The sequence below is a fragment of the Miscanthus floridulus genome, chromosome 5 (genome assembly GCF_019320115.1).
Source record: "Miscanthus floridulus cultivar M001 chromosome 5, ASM1932011v1, whole genome shotgun sequence".
Taxonomy (NCBI): Eukaryota; Viridiplantae; Streptophyta; class Magnoliopsida; order Poales; family Poaceae; genus Miscanthus; species Miscanthus floridulus.
Window position 1 is genome coordinate 76,705,466 of NC_089584.1, and position 14,514 is coordinate 76,719,979.

The 14,514-nt window shown below is 41.3% G+C and overlaps 1 protein-coding gene across 1 annotated transcript; it reads left to right on the forward strand.

Moving 5' to 3' along the window:
* Positions 1 to 114: 114 nt before the first annotated feature.
* Positions 115 to 3,605, forward strand: LOC136452376 (V-type proton ATPase subunit c''2-like). The gene is made up of 4 exons (XM_066452991.1): positions 115 to 360; positions 479 to 556; positions 2,920 to 3,090; positions 3,170 to 3,605. The coding sequence occupies exons 1-4, from the start codon at positions 248 to 250 to the stop codon at positions 3,336 to 3,338; spliced, it is 531 nt and encodes a 176-aa protein (XP_066309088.1). The 5' UTR covers positions 115 to 247; the 3' UTR covers positions 3,339 to 3,605.
* Positions 3,606 to 14,514: the final 10,909 nt, after the last annotated feature.

The following is a 14,514-nucleotide window of genomic DNA, read 5'->3' on the forward strand; positions in this document are numbered from 1 at the left end:
TTTACCCCAGCCGTCCATTCAATATCGGACGGACCAGGCGGCGGCCACGTCCATCTGCTGCCCCGCCCCACCACGTCTGGCGCCGTGCAAACCACGCACGCACGCGCTTGTCGACGGGCTCGCATCGCATCGCACCCTCTCGTCCTCTCTGCGCCGACCCGGCTCTTCTTCCCAATCCTCCTTCCCCGATCCAGTCCAGCAGCGACGAGGCAGAGCGAGAAGAGGCAGACACAGATCGCGCGCGGAGATGTCGTCGGACTCCTCGTCGTGGGCGCGCGCCCTGGTGCACATCTCGCCCTACACCTTCTCCGCCATCGGCATCGGCGTCTCCATCGGCGTCTCCGTCCTCGGCGCGGCATGGTGAGTCAGCGCGCTCCTCCACACCCTGCCTCGCTAGATCTGCCGCTTCGCCAGGTCTTGCGTGCGCCTGCCTGCCTCTCACTGTACTTGCTATTTGCTTTCTGCTCTGTATCTCCAGGGGTATCTTCATTACGGGGAGCAGCCTCATCGGGGCCGCCATCAAGGCGCCCAGGATCACATCTAAGAACCTCATCAGGTACGAAATCTGGAGCCTTCGGTTCTTATTACATGATGCGCAAGTTGCTGTTGGTAGAATTGGCTAGGCTAGGGTAACGTGCTGTAGTTCCGCCTGATTTAATTCACAATCTAGATGAGATGTCCTCCCTATTGATAGCTAAAATTCCCGTCCATTGATTGAATTCACCGTCTAGCGGATTTGTCTAGTGATATTGTGGTATATTGACTTATATATAGCTTTCGTATTAGGAAGTTTGAATGTCATCTCGATGTAAGGTGCGCTGATATATGTAGAATCTAGAAGCTGATAGACGGCAACAACCTGCAAACAACTGCCTAGAAAAAATTCATGCTCTCATTGCAACTGTTTAGCCCTATGCCTTTCCATAGCTTTTGGTTGTTACAAACCGTTTGGCCTCCCCTGACCTCTTGGGACTGCACCTATATTTCAGTTTACCTTGGATTAGCTGCAAGCACTACCTTGTTACTGCTTAAAGAATCTCTTTGTTCTTTTTTGTGTGCCTACGAGCCTATCATTACAATCTGGCCTTGTTCCTAACTTTTTTTAACTTTTGATCCCCTCAGCTCTCATATTCCACACTTGGTTAGGGCTTTTCTTTCAGAGAACTAAATCTTGTACTCCCTTCAATAATGTTTTCAAATCATCTAATTGACCTTAGTCGCCATTGGAGCCGATCATCTGGACTAATCATGGCTAATTGTTGTGCATAACTGATCACTATGCACTGATAACCCTGGCTAATCATGATTAGTTGGACAACTTGATAACCTTGATTCCGATTGCAAATATATGCCATTTTAGTATTCTACTCGGTCGATCTTTTTACTTGATTGATCCTCAATAAATTAAAACCTATATAGATTAACAAGACATGGTTGATGTTACTAGATTCATCACGGAAAATGCTTTCATAATATATACAACTTTCACTATTTAAAATAGTATTTTTAATAAAAAATGCAAATCAGCTTCACATTGGAGACAATGTCACTCTTTTCAATGACCTACATTTGGAATCAGAGGGAGGAGGTCTGGTGTATGGTAGGAAACAGTTTTATTTAGTTTGTTTCGAGGGGAAAAAATGTACGAGTACTGCCATGTTTTTTTTTTCTCTGGTAACGGTGGAAACCTGGATATTTCTTGATCCATGATGCCCCTGTTAGTGTTGGTGGTTCAACACTTCGATTCGATAGGTACTGTTGTTTGACAAGTACTCCACATATAAACATTCCAAGCCACACACTACCATACATAAGTTCAGCTGGGGCAATTTTTAGTTTTGTTTTTCTTCTGTTTCTGTGGTTAATGCAGTAAAGTTCTTCTGTTGATCTTGTTGGTTCCAATCATGGTCCTTTGTCTATCTCAGCATCTGTTGGTTACCTTTCGCTCTTATCCTTTTGTTGTTGTTGTGTTGGTGGATATGATCAATAGAGCTCTAGCTGTGCAACTAGATTGTAATCTATTCTTATTGCACTGATGATGATGAGGTGCTAGGACAGATAGATAATTGAAAACGTTTGATCACACTTTCTTGTGAATTGTGATCATCATATGTAAAGTGTAATATTTCATTAGAAATTCATAAGAATACGTAGAACAACTACTGCTAGAAGAGGAAGCATATCCATTCATTTGGTGTTTAGGAACACAATTGAGTTTTGATTGCCTTATTTTTAGCTATACTGGAAGAGCATTGCAGTATTCCTCTTGTAATTTTGGATCTTCACTGCTCCAGTTTTAAAGTGTGCCATGTTTCCTGTATTATTATCCAATAGCAATGGTAGAAGTAGAACCTTAGTTTAGGGACTTTGGAACTGCAGTGTTGTTTACATCTGTCTTTTTTAAAATTGTTCTGAGACTTAGAGAAATGCTTTTGTTTTTACCTTAGAATCATTCATTCAGGCATCTGGTCATTTCAATTCCCCCAAATGCCCCTGAACGGCTTAACCAAATAAGCTGACTTGTGTCGTGCTTATGAATATACTCTATAAACAGTGTAGAACAATAGAAAATGGAATCATGGATTAATGGGATTGAGAGTTGTTTGCCTGAAGCAGTTCATCTTGCATTTGATTGAACGGATACATGCTAAAGTTATATCAGACTGCCAGATTCACATCTACATATTTGTATACCCACAGTTTACCTCACTTAAACAAACACCATATGATGTTCTCATCCTTGCATCTGCCTTGTTTTGGTGTCTTTCTAGGTGAGCAACGAACATGACATTAGACATAAGGAATGCAACAAGCTCTAACTTCATGTTAGAAATTTATATTTCCATCGAGTCATAAACTATTGTTCTTTACAGTTTCTTCATATGTAATCATAATCTCAATGTACTCTTGCTTTTTCAGTGTCATCTTCTGTGAGGCTGTTGCAATTTATGGTGTAATTGTGGCAATCATCCTCCAGACAAAGCTTGAAAGTGTGCCAACATCTCAAATGTATGCTCCGGAGTCTCTTCGAGCTGGCTATGCAATCTTTGCATCTGGCCTTATCGTTGGCTTTGCTAATCTTGCTTGCGGGTAGGCACCAGGCTCTCCATCTTGTCTCCTCTGGTGAATTTATTCTGCAGTTCCAGATGATTAAATTTCCTATTTATAGGGTATGCGTGGGGATAATTGGAAGCAGCTGCGCACTGTCTGATGCTCAGAACTCGTCACTCTTTGTAAAGATCTTGGTGATTGAGATCTTTGGCAGCGCTCTGGGACTGTTTGGAGTCATTGTGGGCATCATTATGTCATCTCAAGCGACATGGCCAGCGAAAGCTTGATTTTTAACCATTAGTAGCTCCGTAAATTACTCGGATGGAATGTATCGGAATGTACATGTGGTCCAACTGTATTTTCCAGTTCTTTTTTCTTTTGCATTTTTTGGGAGAACATGAAATCTGGCGCCTGTAGCGCTACCGATTGTAGAGTTGCTATTCCTACTGCCGGAGTACTCCATGCGTGTTGGATATCTTGTAGGTGCTATTGCCGTTGCAAGACACTTGCAATTGGCATATTGAATAAATGCTTTGGACTGAATAAGACGAAAATTATTATTTTTTGTCACCCTTCGATTAGTGCTAAAAGTGTCGGTCCAACATTTTTTTTATTAGAATGACATAAATGGTTTTGTGGTAATGGCCCGAAAGCAGCAGGGGTGAACGATTTGAATTTTGATAAGGATTAAGGAGTCAAATGATTCAAAGTTTTTGGTTAAAGTTATATATATATATATATATATATATATATATATATATATATATATATATATATATATATATATATATATATATATATAGTAGCTAGCTACAAAATAAGTTATTTTGTAGTCATGTTAATACGTATTTACGATAGTTAGGTTCTTATAACACATGAGGATATTTACCATAACGTTATAGTAAACAACTTAGTAAGGCGTTACTATAATCTCATAAATTAACGTACGATAGTTGGGTTCCTATAACACATGAGGATATTTACTATAACATTATAGTAAACCACTTAGTAAGGCGTTACTATAATCTCGTAAATTAAGCTACGATAATTACTATGTTAATTTACGAGATTATAGTAACGCCTTACTAAGTGGTTTACTATAACGTTATGGTATGTATTAACATTATCGTAAATTAGTGTATAAAATTATCGTAAATGAAGGTGGCTACAGAATAATTTATTTTGTAGTTGGCTACTGAATATACTCTCCATATATATATACACTCTCTCCAATACAAATTATAAGCTATTTTTGTTTTCTTAGATATATTGTTTTTATTACGTATCTAGATGGCGAAATAACCATTTTCGTCCCTAAACTATTGCTCGAGGCTCACTTTGGTCCCTGAACTTTCAAAACGTCCTCCTTAAACAATGCATTTGTAGGTCGATCTCGTCTATCCCCGTTAATTAATCACCACGTGTCTAAGAGTAGATGCAAAATGTCATTGCTGCCACTTGCTCCATCCTTTAGCAGTCGGCCATCTCACGGCCTCTCTTCCCTGTTTCCACTCTCTCTGTCTTGTTCCTCATGGCAGCTGCATAGCTAGGTTAGGGTTTCTTGGGGAGGAGAGCAGTGTGGGACGGCGCAGCGCTGGAAGGGGTGAGGCGCGCCCCTTCTGCTGGTGGAGGCGGACACCTGCTCATACGCGACCACGACGCGGGAAGAGGAGTGGACGTGCTCCACAGTAAGATGAAAGTGGCACCTAGCTGGTTTTGCGATTTGATTTGTTTTCCTGGTAGAATGTTTGAATTTGACCATATAGTGGATCTGTAGGGCTGTAAAACAATGTCTGAATTTGACGTACTGGAAGTTCGATTTCATTTTAATGGGGAATTTGTTCTTGATGTGTCCAAGATGTTGTATTGCAATGGGGATTCTAGGGTGTCCCACGTAGAGAAGGACAAGATATCTATCCCTGAACATGAAGGCCACCTATTGGATCACATAATTTTTCCTAGATCTGTTAGGATGTACTGGTTGCCATATGGTGCAGATTTAAATAGTGGAATGAAGTTACTTGTAGATGACAAGTCATGTTTGGACATGATTAATGAGCTGGGAACTCATAGGGTTGTGGATATATACACCGAACCAATTAGTGTGGGCATTGGTGGGAATGAAGAAGAAGGGCTGGCCTAGTGCGGTGGTGAGAGCTATCTCACTGAGTCACCAGGTCACGGGTTCGAAGCGGCCTCTCCGCAGATTTTGCGGGAGGAGGCTTGCCTCGGTTTTTCCCTTCCCCAAACCCCACTCATGTGGAAGCCTCCGGCACTGGGTCTGCCCCTAATTAGTGGGAATGAAGACATTGAAACATAGTATGCAGATGAGGATGTATTTGCCCTATTTTGAGATGACAATATCATGGATTTGGATCATGCAGAACCTGTTGTCAAGGAACAAACTGTTCAGGATGCTAACATGCTATGTCTGGAAGGTCCAACCCTTTGTCAGGATGGTCTGAATGAAGAATAAAGAATCAGAATCAGAGAGTGGATGTGATGCAACAGGTTTCACAGCTGATTTAGATGATGAAGTTAGGGAGATAAGAACTAAATACAATGACTTTATTTCGGAAGTAAAGAAGAGAGGAAATATTCCATTGGACAACCCAATTGAGGTGGATGTCATACTCTGCGCGCTGATCCTGACAGTAGTGATCAGGCCTTAGAAGGTGGAGATGGTGTTCCATACTTTGATTCAGATGGAGATGCATCATCTGGTGAGGATAGTGATGGTGTAGTTACAAGAAGGAAGTGCAGGTTCCAATATTTGATAGTTTCAATTTACAAATTTCTTGTTTTGCTCTCTGTCGATCAGCATACATATCATCCCATTGTTCAGCTGATTGTTTGGTACAGCTCTGACATGCTTTGCCTCATGGAAACTAAGTGTTGAATCACCTTTTTTGCTTTACCTTCAAATTCTTCATCTATCCAATACTGGAGATCACAGGGCTCCTCAACTTTGGAGCATGACAGGAACCTTCTTCATGTGTTTGGACCAGACCAACAACAACACAAAATTGGAGAGAATCCATGCCTGCATGTTAGCCCTGTCTTGACCAGCATCCCCTCTGAAGTGCAAAAAATCGACAACTCTTGATTACAAATCAAATCAATCCCTAATGCAATCAATTTCAGCATATTCCACTGATTAACCCTGGCCTCAACTACATTGTACTCACCTCCGCCGCGCGCGTAGCTTCATGAGCGCTAGAACTACCGGCCCAAGGATCCGGCAATGCTCCTCTTCTTGGCGTTGACCTTCTCCCTCTTCTTGGTGTTGACCTTCTCCCTCTCCCTCTCCCCCTCCCCTCATTAGATCCACGCGCCATGTGCAAACAAGAACGACGACGGCGGTAGCTTCCGCAAATGATGACTGGACCAGAGATGGGGGGATGGGGTAGAGCAAACAGGGGAGAGGAACCTGAGGCCCGACGACGCTACTCCTCTCGCGGCTCTTCCTCCCCAGCACGGATGGACAAGATCCCGCCATGGACAGAGTGGAAACACGGGGAAGAGAGGGAGGAAACGGGACTGGGAGACGCCGTGTGAGATGGCCGGCTACTAAAGGATGGAGCGAGGGGCAGCAATGACATTTTGCATCTACTCTGGACACGTGGTGATTAATTAATGGGGATGGACGAGATCGACCTGCAAATGAATTGTTTAAGGAATAAACCGGACGTTTTGAAAGTTCAGATCTAAAGTGAGCCTCCGACAATAGTTTAGGAAAAAAATTGCTATTTCGCCTATCTAGATATAGTGTATATTTAGGTGCATAAAAATGTATCTGTAAAGACAATGTCTTATAATTATTTTGTCTTATAGTTTGAAATGGAGGAAGTACTAACATTTATGATACAACATAATTATCATTAATAATTATGATAGAATATAAATACGATTAAATTAACAATGACATATATTTTATAGTAAACTTAGTTAGATACGTAAATATTAATATTATTCACTATAAAATTAGTCAAAGTTAATGTACCCCCTCCATCTAAAAAATAGAGTCGCTATGGGAATCGTGCTGGTCAAACTTTTTCAACTTTGACTAGGTTTGTAAAAAATACGTGCAACATTTATATCTCCAATAAGTTTATTATAAAAGTATATTCAAATATCTACCTAATGATACTAATTATGTACCATAAATATTAATATTTTGTTAAATATATTTGGTCAAAGTTAAAAGTCGCTGACTTTTTGAAAGCGAGAATGACTCTTTTTTTGGGGAAAGAGGGAGTAGTTTGATTTGCAAAATTTTTTGTTGCATTTTTTAGTACTCATGTTCTAAAATTCTTAAATTTTGTTCTTAGTTAATACTTTTTAAACTTTGACCATATCAACATCACATGTAACATCAAGTTAGTTTTATTAGACTCTGTTTAAATATTTGTTCTTATTCAATACTTTTTAAATTTTGATCGTACTTATTAAAAATTTAGCAATATCAGATTTTTCTAAAAACACTTTAGTTTCAGATTCTCTATGAAACATTTCTCATTTGAATCAGAATCATTTTGTGAAAATGTTTGGCTAGCTCACTAGATTCTTAAAATTAGAACTAGAGAAATCAGATATTGGGTGTTTCTTGACTAGCAAAAAATAACGAGAATACAAAGCAAGTTGGATTCCGGATAAGAAACCATGGTGGCCAAATAGACCACTGACGAGGGCCGTACCTATGATTTGGAGGACCCTGAACAAAACGTGTGATGTGGCCCTAAAGTTCAAGAAGTAAATTGAGATTCTGTCACAACGTATAAGAGTGCCCCTTTGAGTTTGAGCCACAACTTTCAATCTTTGCTTCTTCTTACGCTTTTCATGGCCAGAATCATACCTCCTATTTCTAGAAGACATGATGAAGATCAATGAAATAAACAAATCTCCTCTACAATCCCTTGATTATAATGTGAATTTTTAGATTATCTAATCGGTTAATCTGCTATCCAAGATACAACAATAGGCAATGGGTACCATGGTAGGCGGATGGCCATATAGGACTTACTTTGGACCAATACTCCAATTTATTTATAAACTAGATAAGTGACCGTGCATTGCAATGGGTGCAACATAAATTGAACGAGATGTTTGATAGCCAAGTCAAAATCAAGAATATATCAATTCAATTTTGCACGTGTGTTATACCATGATAATGTCTAGAAACACATTCATTATCGTAATGAATCTGAAATAAAAGCTAGGCTTAGAGGTTGTTGTCTAAAAGTTACGACAAGCATCAGTTGCCTGAAAGGCTGAAAATTTGTTGCTAGACATCGAATTGAATTTAACCATGCTCTGCATTGCCCAAAACATGTATGCTCGGAATTACGATTCCGTAGCCTAGATGCATGAGGCATGGTAACAATTCATTTTTGGAAAAAATAATGTATTCATTTCCCTTCCCATAATTCTCATTGTGTGGCAACAATTCTCGTCCGTCCTTGTAATTCCGAGCATGGAAACACATTTTTTCAAAAAGATGCATGCGGCATGACAATAATTCGCATTGTGTGGCAACAATTCCCATAATTCTCACCACACAATGAACGCGAAGGATCACGATCATGATCATTGTGTGGTGATATACCGATACATTTCTTTCCCTTCCCATATGTAAGGAAAATGGACCCTAGGCCCATTTACTTTGAATTTTGGTGTTCGATGACCAACACAACCAAATTGGACTAATGAATTTGCAAGTGTTTGTTTTGTAGTCCAACAGGGTGCAAGACGTGACTTGAACGAAGGCGACGTGATGATCCGATGATCAACACCTTAAGCAAGACCTTAGGAGCACAAGAAAAGACCTAAGATATCAAGCAAAGTCCAAGCATAAAGATAGGAACCAAGCCATACGCAAGATCGCGAAAAAAACGAGCTCGTAGAGGCGACCGGACGCTGGAAGCGCGACCGGACACTGGACCGGTGGCTCGGCAAACAGGCGACCGGACGCAAGGACCGGACGCTGGTGGCAACCGACCGGACGCAGGAACGCAGCGTCCGATCGAGTACAGAAAGGTTCTAGAGCGGCATATCTGTGACCGGACGCGTCCGGTGGCAGGCGACCAGACGCTAGCCAACGTCCGATCAGCACATTGCTGGCTCAACGGTCAGGACGACCGGACGCGTCCGGTCAGGATGATTCAACGTCCGGTCAGTAGCAGTTTCACGGGAATTCGACCCCAACGGCTACTTTCTCAAGGGGGATTATAAATACAACCCCCAACCGGCCATTTGAGGTGTGTGGAACTGAGAAAACATACCAAGGGTGTTGATACACCATTTAGTGATCTCCACATGCATAGTGCTTAGTGTTTTTATTAGGTGGTTAGCATAAGTGCTTTACGAAGTGCTTAGGTTGATTAGACCACCGCTTATGCGCTTGCTCTAGGTGTTTGCCTAGTGTTTAGTAAGGTTTACATACCTCTTGTCACCCCGTGCTTGCGAGCACAAGTGTTGTACATCGGAGGGGCTTAAAGTCTTACGAGATCACACCAACCGCGTTTGTGGTGTGGACGTCACCGTGTACCGGAGGGAACAAGGCCCGTGGCGTTTCGGCCGGAAGCTTGATAGTGAAGACGGCGGGGAGCATCCAGGAGAGGCTTGCCAAGAGGCACATCGGAGACCCACTTGCGCGTGGGGAAGGCCCGAGGCTATCCACGGAGTTACCCGACCGGGAGCTTGGCCCTTGCGAGGGATTCCTTGCGAGGGGCTCCAACGAGGACTAGGGGAAGCTTGCGCGCTTCTCGATACCTCGGTAAAAATACCGGAGTCGTCGACGAGAGTTTGCATATCTCTACCTTGCCCTTTAGCTTCCGCATTTACATTGATTACTTTACTATGTTTGCGGTAGAGATAGCAACACACTAGCAAAATCATAGTTGCACATCTAGATAGTTTATCTATTGTATAGGTTTTGCTAGGGTTAGCAAAAGAGGCCATAGTTTAGAGTTAGAATTTTAAGTTGCCTAATTCACCCCCCTCTTAGGCGTCACGGTCCCTACAATTGGTATCAGAGCCAGTTGGCTCATATTTGGACCTTTGGCTTAATCGCCGTTGAGTCAACACTATTGTAGAGTGGTCGGGATGGATACCGCTAGGCCTCCACAATTTAATGGCACCAACTTCCTCTACTATAAGGCTAGAATGGCTTGCCACCTTGAGGCGATTGATTTAGGTGTATGGAGAGTCACTCGTGATGGGATGAAACCCATTAAGAATCCCGAAAAGCCCACAAAGAGTGACAAAAAGAAATGCATTTTAATGCTAGAGCTAAGAATTGCTTGTTTGAATCATTTAGCATGGATGTATTTAACCAAGTGTTCACCTTAAATACGGCACATGAAATTTGGTTAAAACTCCAAGAGCTCCATGACGGCACAAGTAATGTCCGTGAGCAAAAACATTGTCTAGCTGAGCAAAATTATGATTCCTTTGCTATGAATGATGATGAGCTTGTTCGTGATATGTATTCTCGATTGAATCTAATTATCAATGAGCTTCATTCAATAGGATTATTAAAGCTAGATGATGCGGACATCATGAGGAAGATCATCTCTGTTCTACCACAAAAGAAATATGCAAGCATCATCACCATCCTTCACAACATAGAAAACTTGAGCACCATGACCCCTGGCATTATCATTGGCAAGCTAGTAGCATTTGAAATGTCACGTAAGATGGGTCAAGGAGAAGCATCTTCATTAAGCAAAGGCAAAGCTCTCGCTTATAGCGAGAAGAAAAAGATGAAGGGCAAGAAAGTTGAGTCAAACTCAAGCTCAAGCTCCTCAAGTGAAGAAGAAGAAGATGAGGATGATGATGATGATGAACAAGAATCAAGTGATGATGATCAATCTTCCTCCTCCACCTCCGACCTTGATGAAGAATCAATCAAACTTATCAAAAAGGTGGAGAAGATGATCGTAAGGCTCAATGTCAAGGGTGTGTCCATCCAAATTCAAGACCTCGTTTTCACTAATCAAAGAAACAAGCAAAGAAAGAGAGGATGCTATGGATGCGGCGAGTTGGGGCACTTTGTGGAAGTTTGTCCAAACAAGCCCACACCCAAGGCAAAGAAAAAGACGTGCAAGAACAAAGCCCTCACATCAATAAGGTCATGTGATGATTCCTCAAGTGAAGAAGATCCTCACAAGAGGCAAGGGCGCAAGCACTCATCATCTAGCTCTTCTCGTGCGTGCCTTATGGCACGAGGTAATGAAAGCTCATCCTCTAGTGAGAGTGATAGTGATGATGATTTGCCTTCTTATAATACAATTGTGCAACAAAATCTTAAATATGCTAAAGTTTGCACTAGTCAACAAAAGAAGCTCAAAAATTTAAAAAAAGAGCTAGGTAGTTCACAAGAAGTATACAAAAATTTACTTGAACAATATAAAAACTTTACAAATCTCAATGTTGAACTATCCATTAAAATTGAGCAACTTAAGGCTAGTGCAACAACAAATGCATGCATAATCAATGATGAGTAACTTTTAAAGAAAAATGAAAAATTAAAAGAAAAGTTAGCTAGCTCACAAGAAGCTTATAATAGTTTGCTTGCTAAAATGAAAACCATGTGCAAATATTGTGATGAGCTAACTAATAAAGTTACTAATCTTGAAGCCGTTAGCATAAACCCCACTAAGACATCTAAAAAGAAAAGTTCTATCTTTAACATATCAAAAAGGGATGCCTCTATTTCTTGTAATGATTTATGTTTAGACTCACCTTTGTGCAACTAAGCTTGTGTTGAGAAAGTTATTGTAGATACATGCACACAAGAGGTTGCAAAGGAGAATGAGCAACTCAAGCAAGAAGTAGATCGCCTCACCAAGGACTTGACTCAAGTGAAAGACAAGATGAAGCAAACCCAACTTCATCAAGATAACACCGTCAAAGGAGTGAAGAAGCTTGATGAAGGATAAACCGTGGTTTGCTACGTGTGCCATAAGGAAGGCCACAAGTCCTATGAGTGCAAGGTGGAGAATGGGGGAGGAGCAAGGAAGAAGAAGAAAAAGCAAACAAGCAAGCTCTCCAACACCTACACCAACAAGGTAGACAAGAAGACCTCCACACCTTATCTCTTGAAGAAGAAGAAAAATGACAAGGTGGTGGCCATTAAGGTGAACAAGCAAGCCAACAATGGGGTCAAACGCTTTTGGGTGCCAAAGGAAATCATTTCAAACATGAAGAGCACCAAAAAGGTTTGGATCCTGAAAGGGAAGTGAGAAGTCCATCGGACATCGGGGAATTTGGAGACTTGGCAAAGTTTGGGTGCATTTCATGGGGTACATCATGATGGACAAAGTCATTGCCAAGTAGGTTAGTGAATACTATGGACCCAAATTTTCCTTCTCATGTTAGGTAACTAGATGTCATTACTTTTAAATAGTATTCATTTCAATTGGTTTTGTTTTTCAATTGATATACTCTTAAAAGCATCTAGTTATCTTTCATGTCTATGTTTGCATTTACATGCTTAAATCTTTTGTCATGTATTCAATAGGTATATCATATGGTAGGTTTGCTCGGTTTCATTATTAACCCTTGGAGCAAACCTACATGGTTTTAAATTGTTTAGGAGCACGACACATAGCTTGTTTTACAATTATTTATCTAATATGTGCCAAAATCTAAATTGTAGATAATCTCTCCAAAAATGTGCACAAATTTTATAAGTATTCAATACTTGTGTGCACAAATTTAGGGAGAGCTTAATCTACAAGTTGGATGCTTTGAGACTAACACCTTTTTAAGCTTATCTTATGTGTAGTGGTCTTATTGCAAGAAAAATAAAGTCTCCGGAGGAAAGCATTATACTTCAATTGGTAGAAATCAAATTGATTTTCACATGTGGTATTTCTAAACTGATATCACCATGTTGATCTCTCTTTGATATTTATTTGCTTTCTCCATGTATTATATAGATTAATCTCTCTTGTGCAATAAATTGCTAATTATGCATATGCTTTGCTTTCTACCATATGTATGCATATATTTAGGGGAGCTTATTCTATATAATGTGAGAGTCAAATTTTGTGATCTATTTCACTCTCTACACAAAGGATCACGAAATTTGACCCTTCCTTGTGCTACTAATGTCTTTCTTTTCGGTGTTTGATGCCAAAGGGGGAGAATTTGAAGGACCAAAGACAAGCATCAAGTTGATGTCTACAAGTGGTCATAGTCTGAAAAAGGGTGGAAAGTGAATTATGGGTTAGTTTAAGTAATGGGAGAATTTTTTTAGAAAGCTAGGCTTTAATCCATAATATCATATGGGGACATTTGCAAGGGCAAGACAAGCTTTTAAGTAAAGTTTTAATTGGTATCTGTCAATTAGTATCATATAACCTTGCCCTTTGCATTGCATCCTAGCAAGTAGGTAGTTTTTAATTTCCAAATTCTTATTATTTGCTTGCTTTGGTCGTGTTGTCATCGATCACCAAAAATGGGGAGATTGTAAGGAAAATGGATCCTAGGCCCATTTACTTTGGATTTTGGTATTTGATGACCAACACAACTAAATTGAACTAATGAATTTGCAAGTGTTTGTTTTGTAGTCCAACAGGGTGCAAGATGTGACTTGGACGAAGGCGACGTGATGATCCGATGATCAACACCTTAAGCAAGACCTTAGGAGCACAAGAAAAGACCCAAGATATCAAGCAAAGTCCAAGCATGAAGATAGAAACCAAGCCGTACGTAAGATCGCGAAAAAACGAGCTCGCAGAGGTGACCGAACGTTGGACCGGACACTGGAAGTGTGACCGGACGCTGGACCAGTGGCTCGGCAGACAGGCGACCGGACGCTGGCGGCAACCGACCGGACGCAGGAACGCAACGTCCGATCGAGTACAGAAAGGCTCCAGAGCGGCATATCTGTGACCGGACGCGTCTGGTGGCAGACGACCAGACGCTGGCCAGCGTCCGATCAGCACATTGCCGGCTCAACGGTCGGGACGACCGGACGTGTCCGGTCAGTAGCAATTTCGCGAGAATTCGACCCCAACGGCTACTTTCTCAGGGGGGCTTATAAATACAACCCCAACCGGCCATTTGAGGTGTGTGGAACTGAGGAAACATACCAAGGGTGTTGATACACCATTTAGTGATCTCCACATGCATAGTGCTTAGTGTTTTTATTAGGTGATTAGCATAAGTGTTTTGTGAAGTGCTTAGATTGATTAGACCACCGTTTATGCGCTTGCTCTAGGTATTTGCCTAGTGTTTAGTGAGGTTTACATACCTCTTGCCACCCCGTGCTTGCGAACACAAGTGTTGTACATCGGAGGGGCTTGAAGTCTTGCGAGATCACATCAACCGCGTTTGTGGTGTGGCCGCCACCGTGTACCGGAGGGAACAAGACCCGCGGCGTTTCGGCCGGAAGCTTGATAGTGAAGACGACGGGGAGCATCTGGAAGAGGCTTGCCGAGAGGCACATCGGAG

What these genes read in the sequence shown, in the direction of transcription:
- LOC136452376 (XM_066452991.1), top strand. Translation starts at nt 248, where the DNA reads ATGTCGTCGGACTCCTCGTCGTGGGCGCGCGCCCTGGTGCACATCTCG. An exon ending in ACATCTAAGAACCTCATCAG is followed by an intron (nt 557 to 2,919) that starts GTACGAAATCTG and finishes TTGCTTTTTCAG; the next exon opens with TGTCATCTTCTGTGAGGCTG. An exon ending in TTTGCTAATCTTGCTTGCGG is followed by an intron (nt 3,091 to 3,169) that starts GTAGGCACCAGG and finishes TCCTATTTATAG; the next exon opens with GGTATGCGTGGGGATAATTG.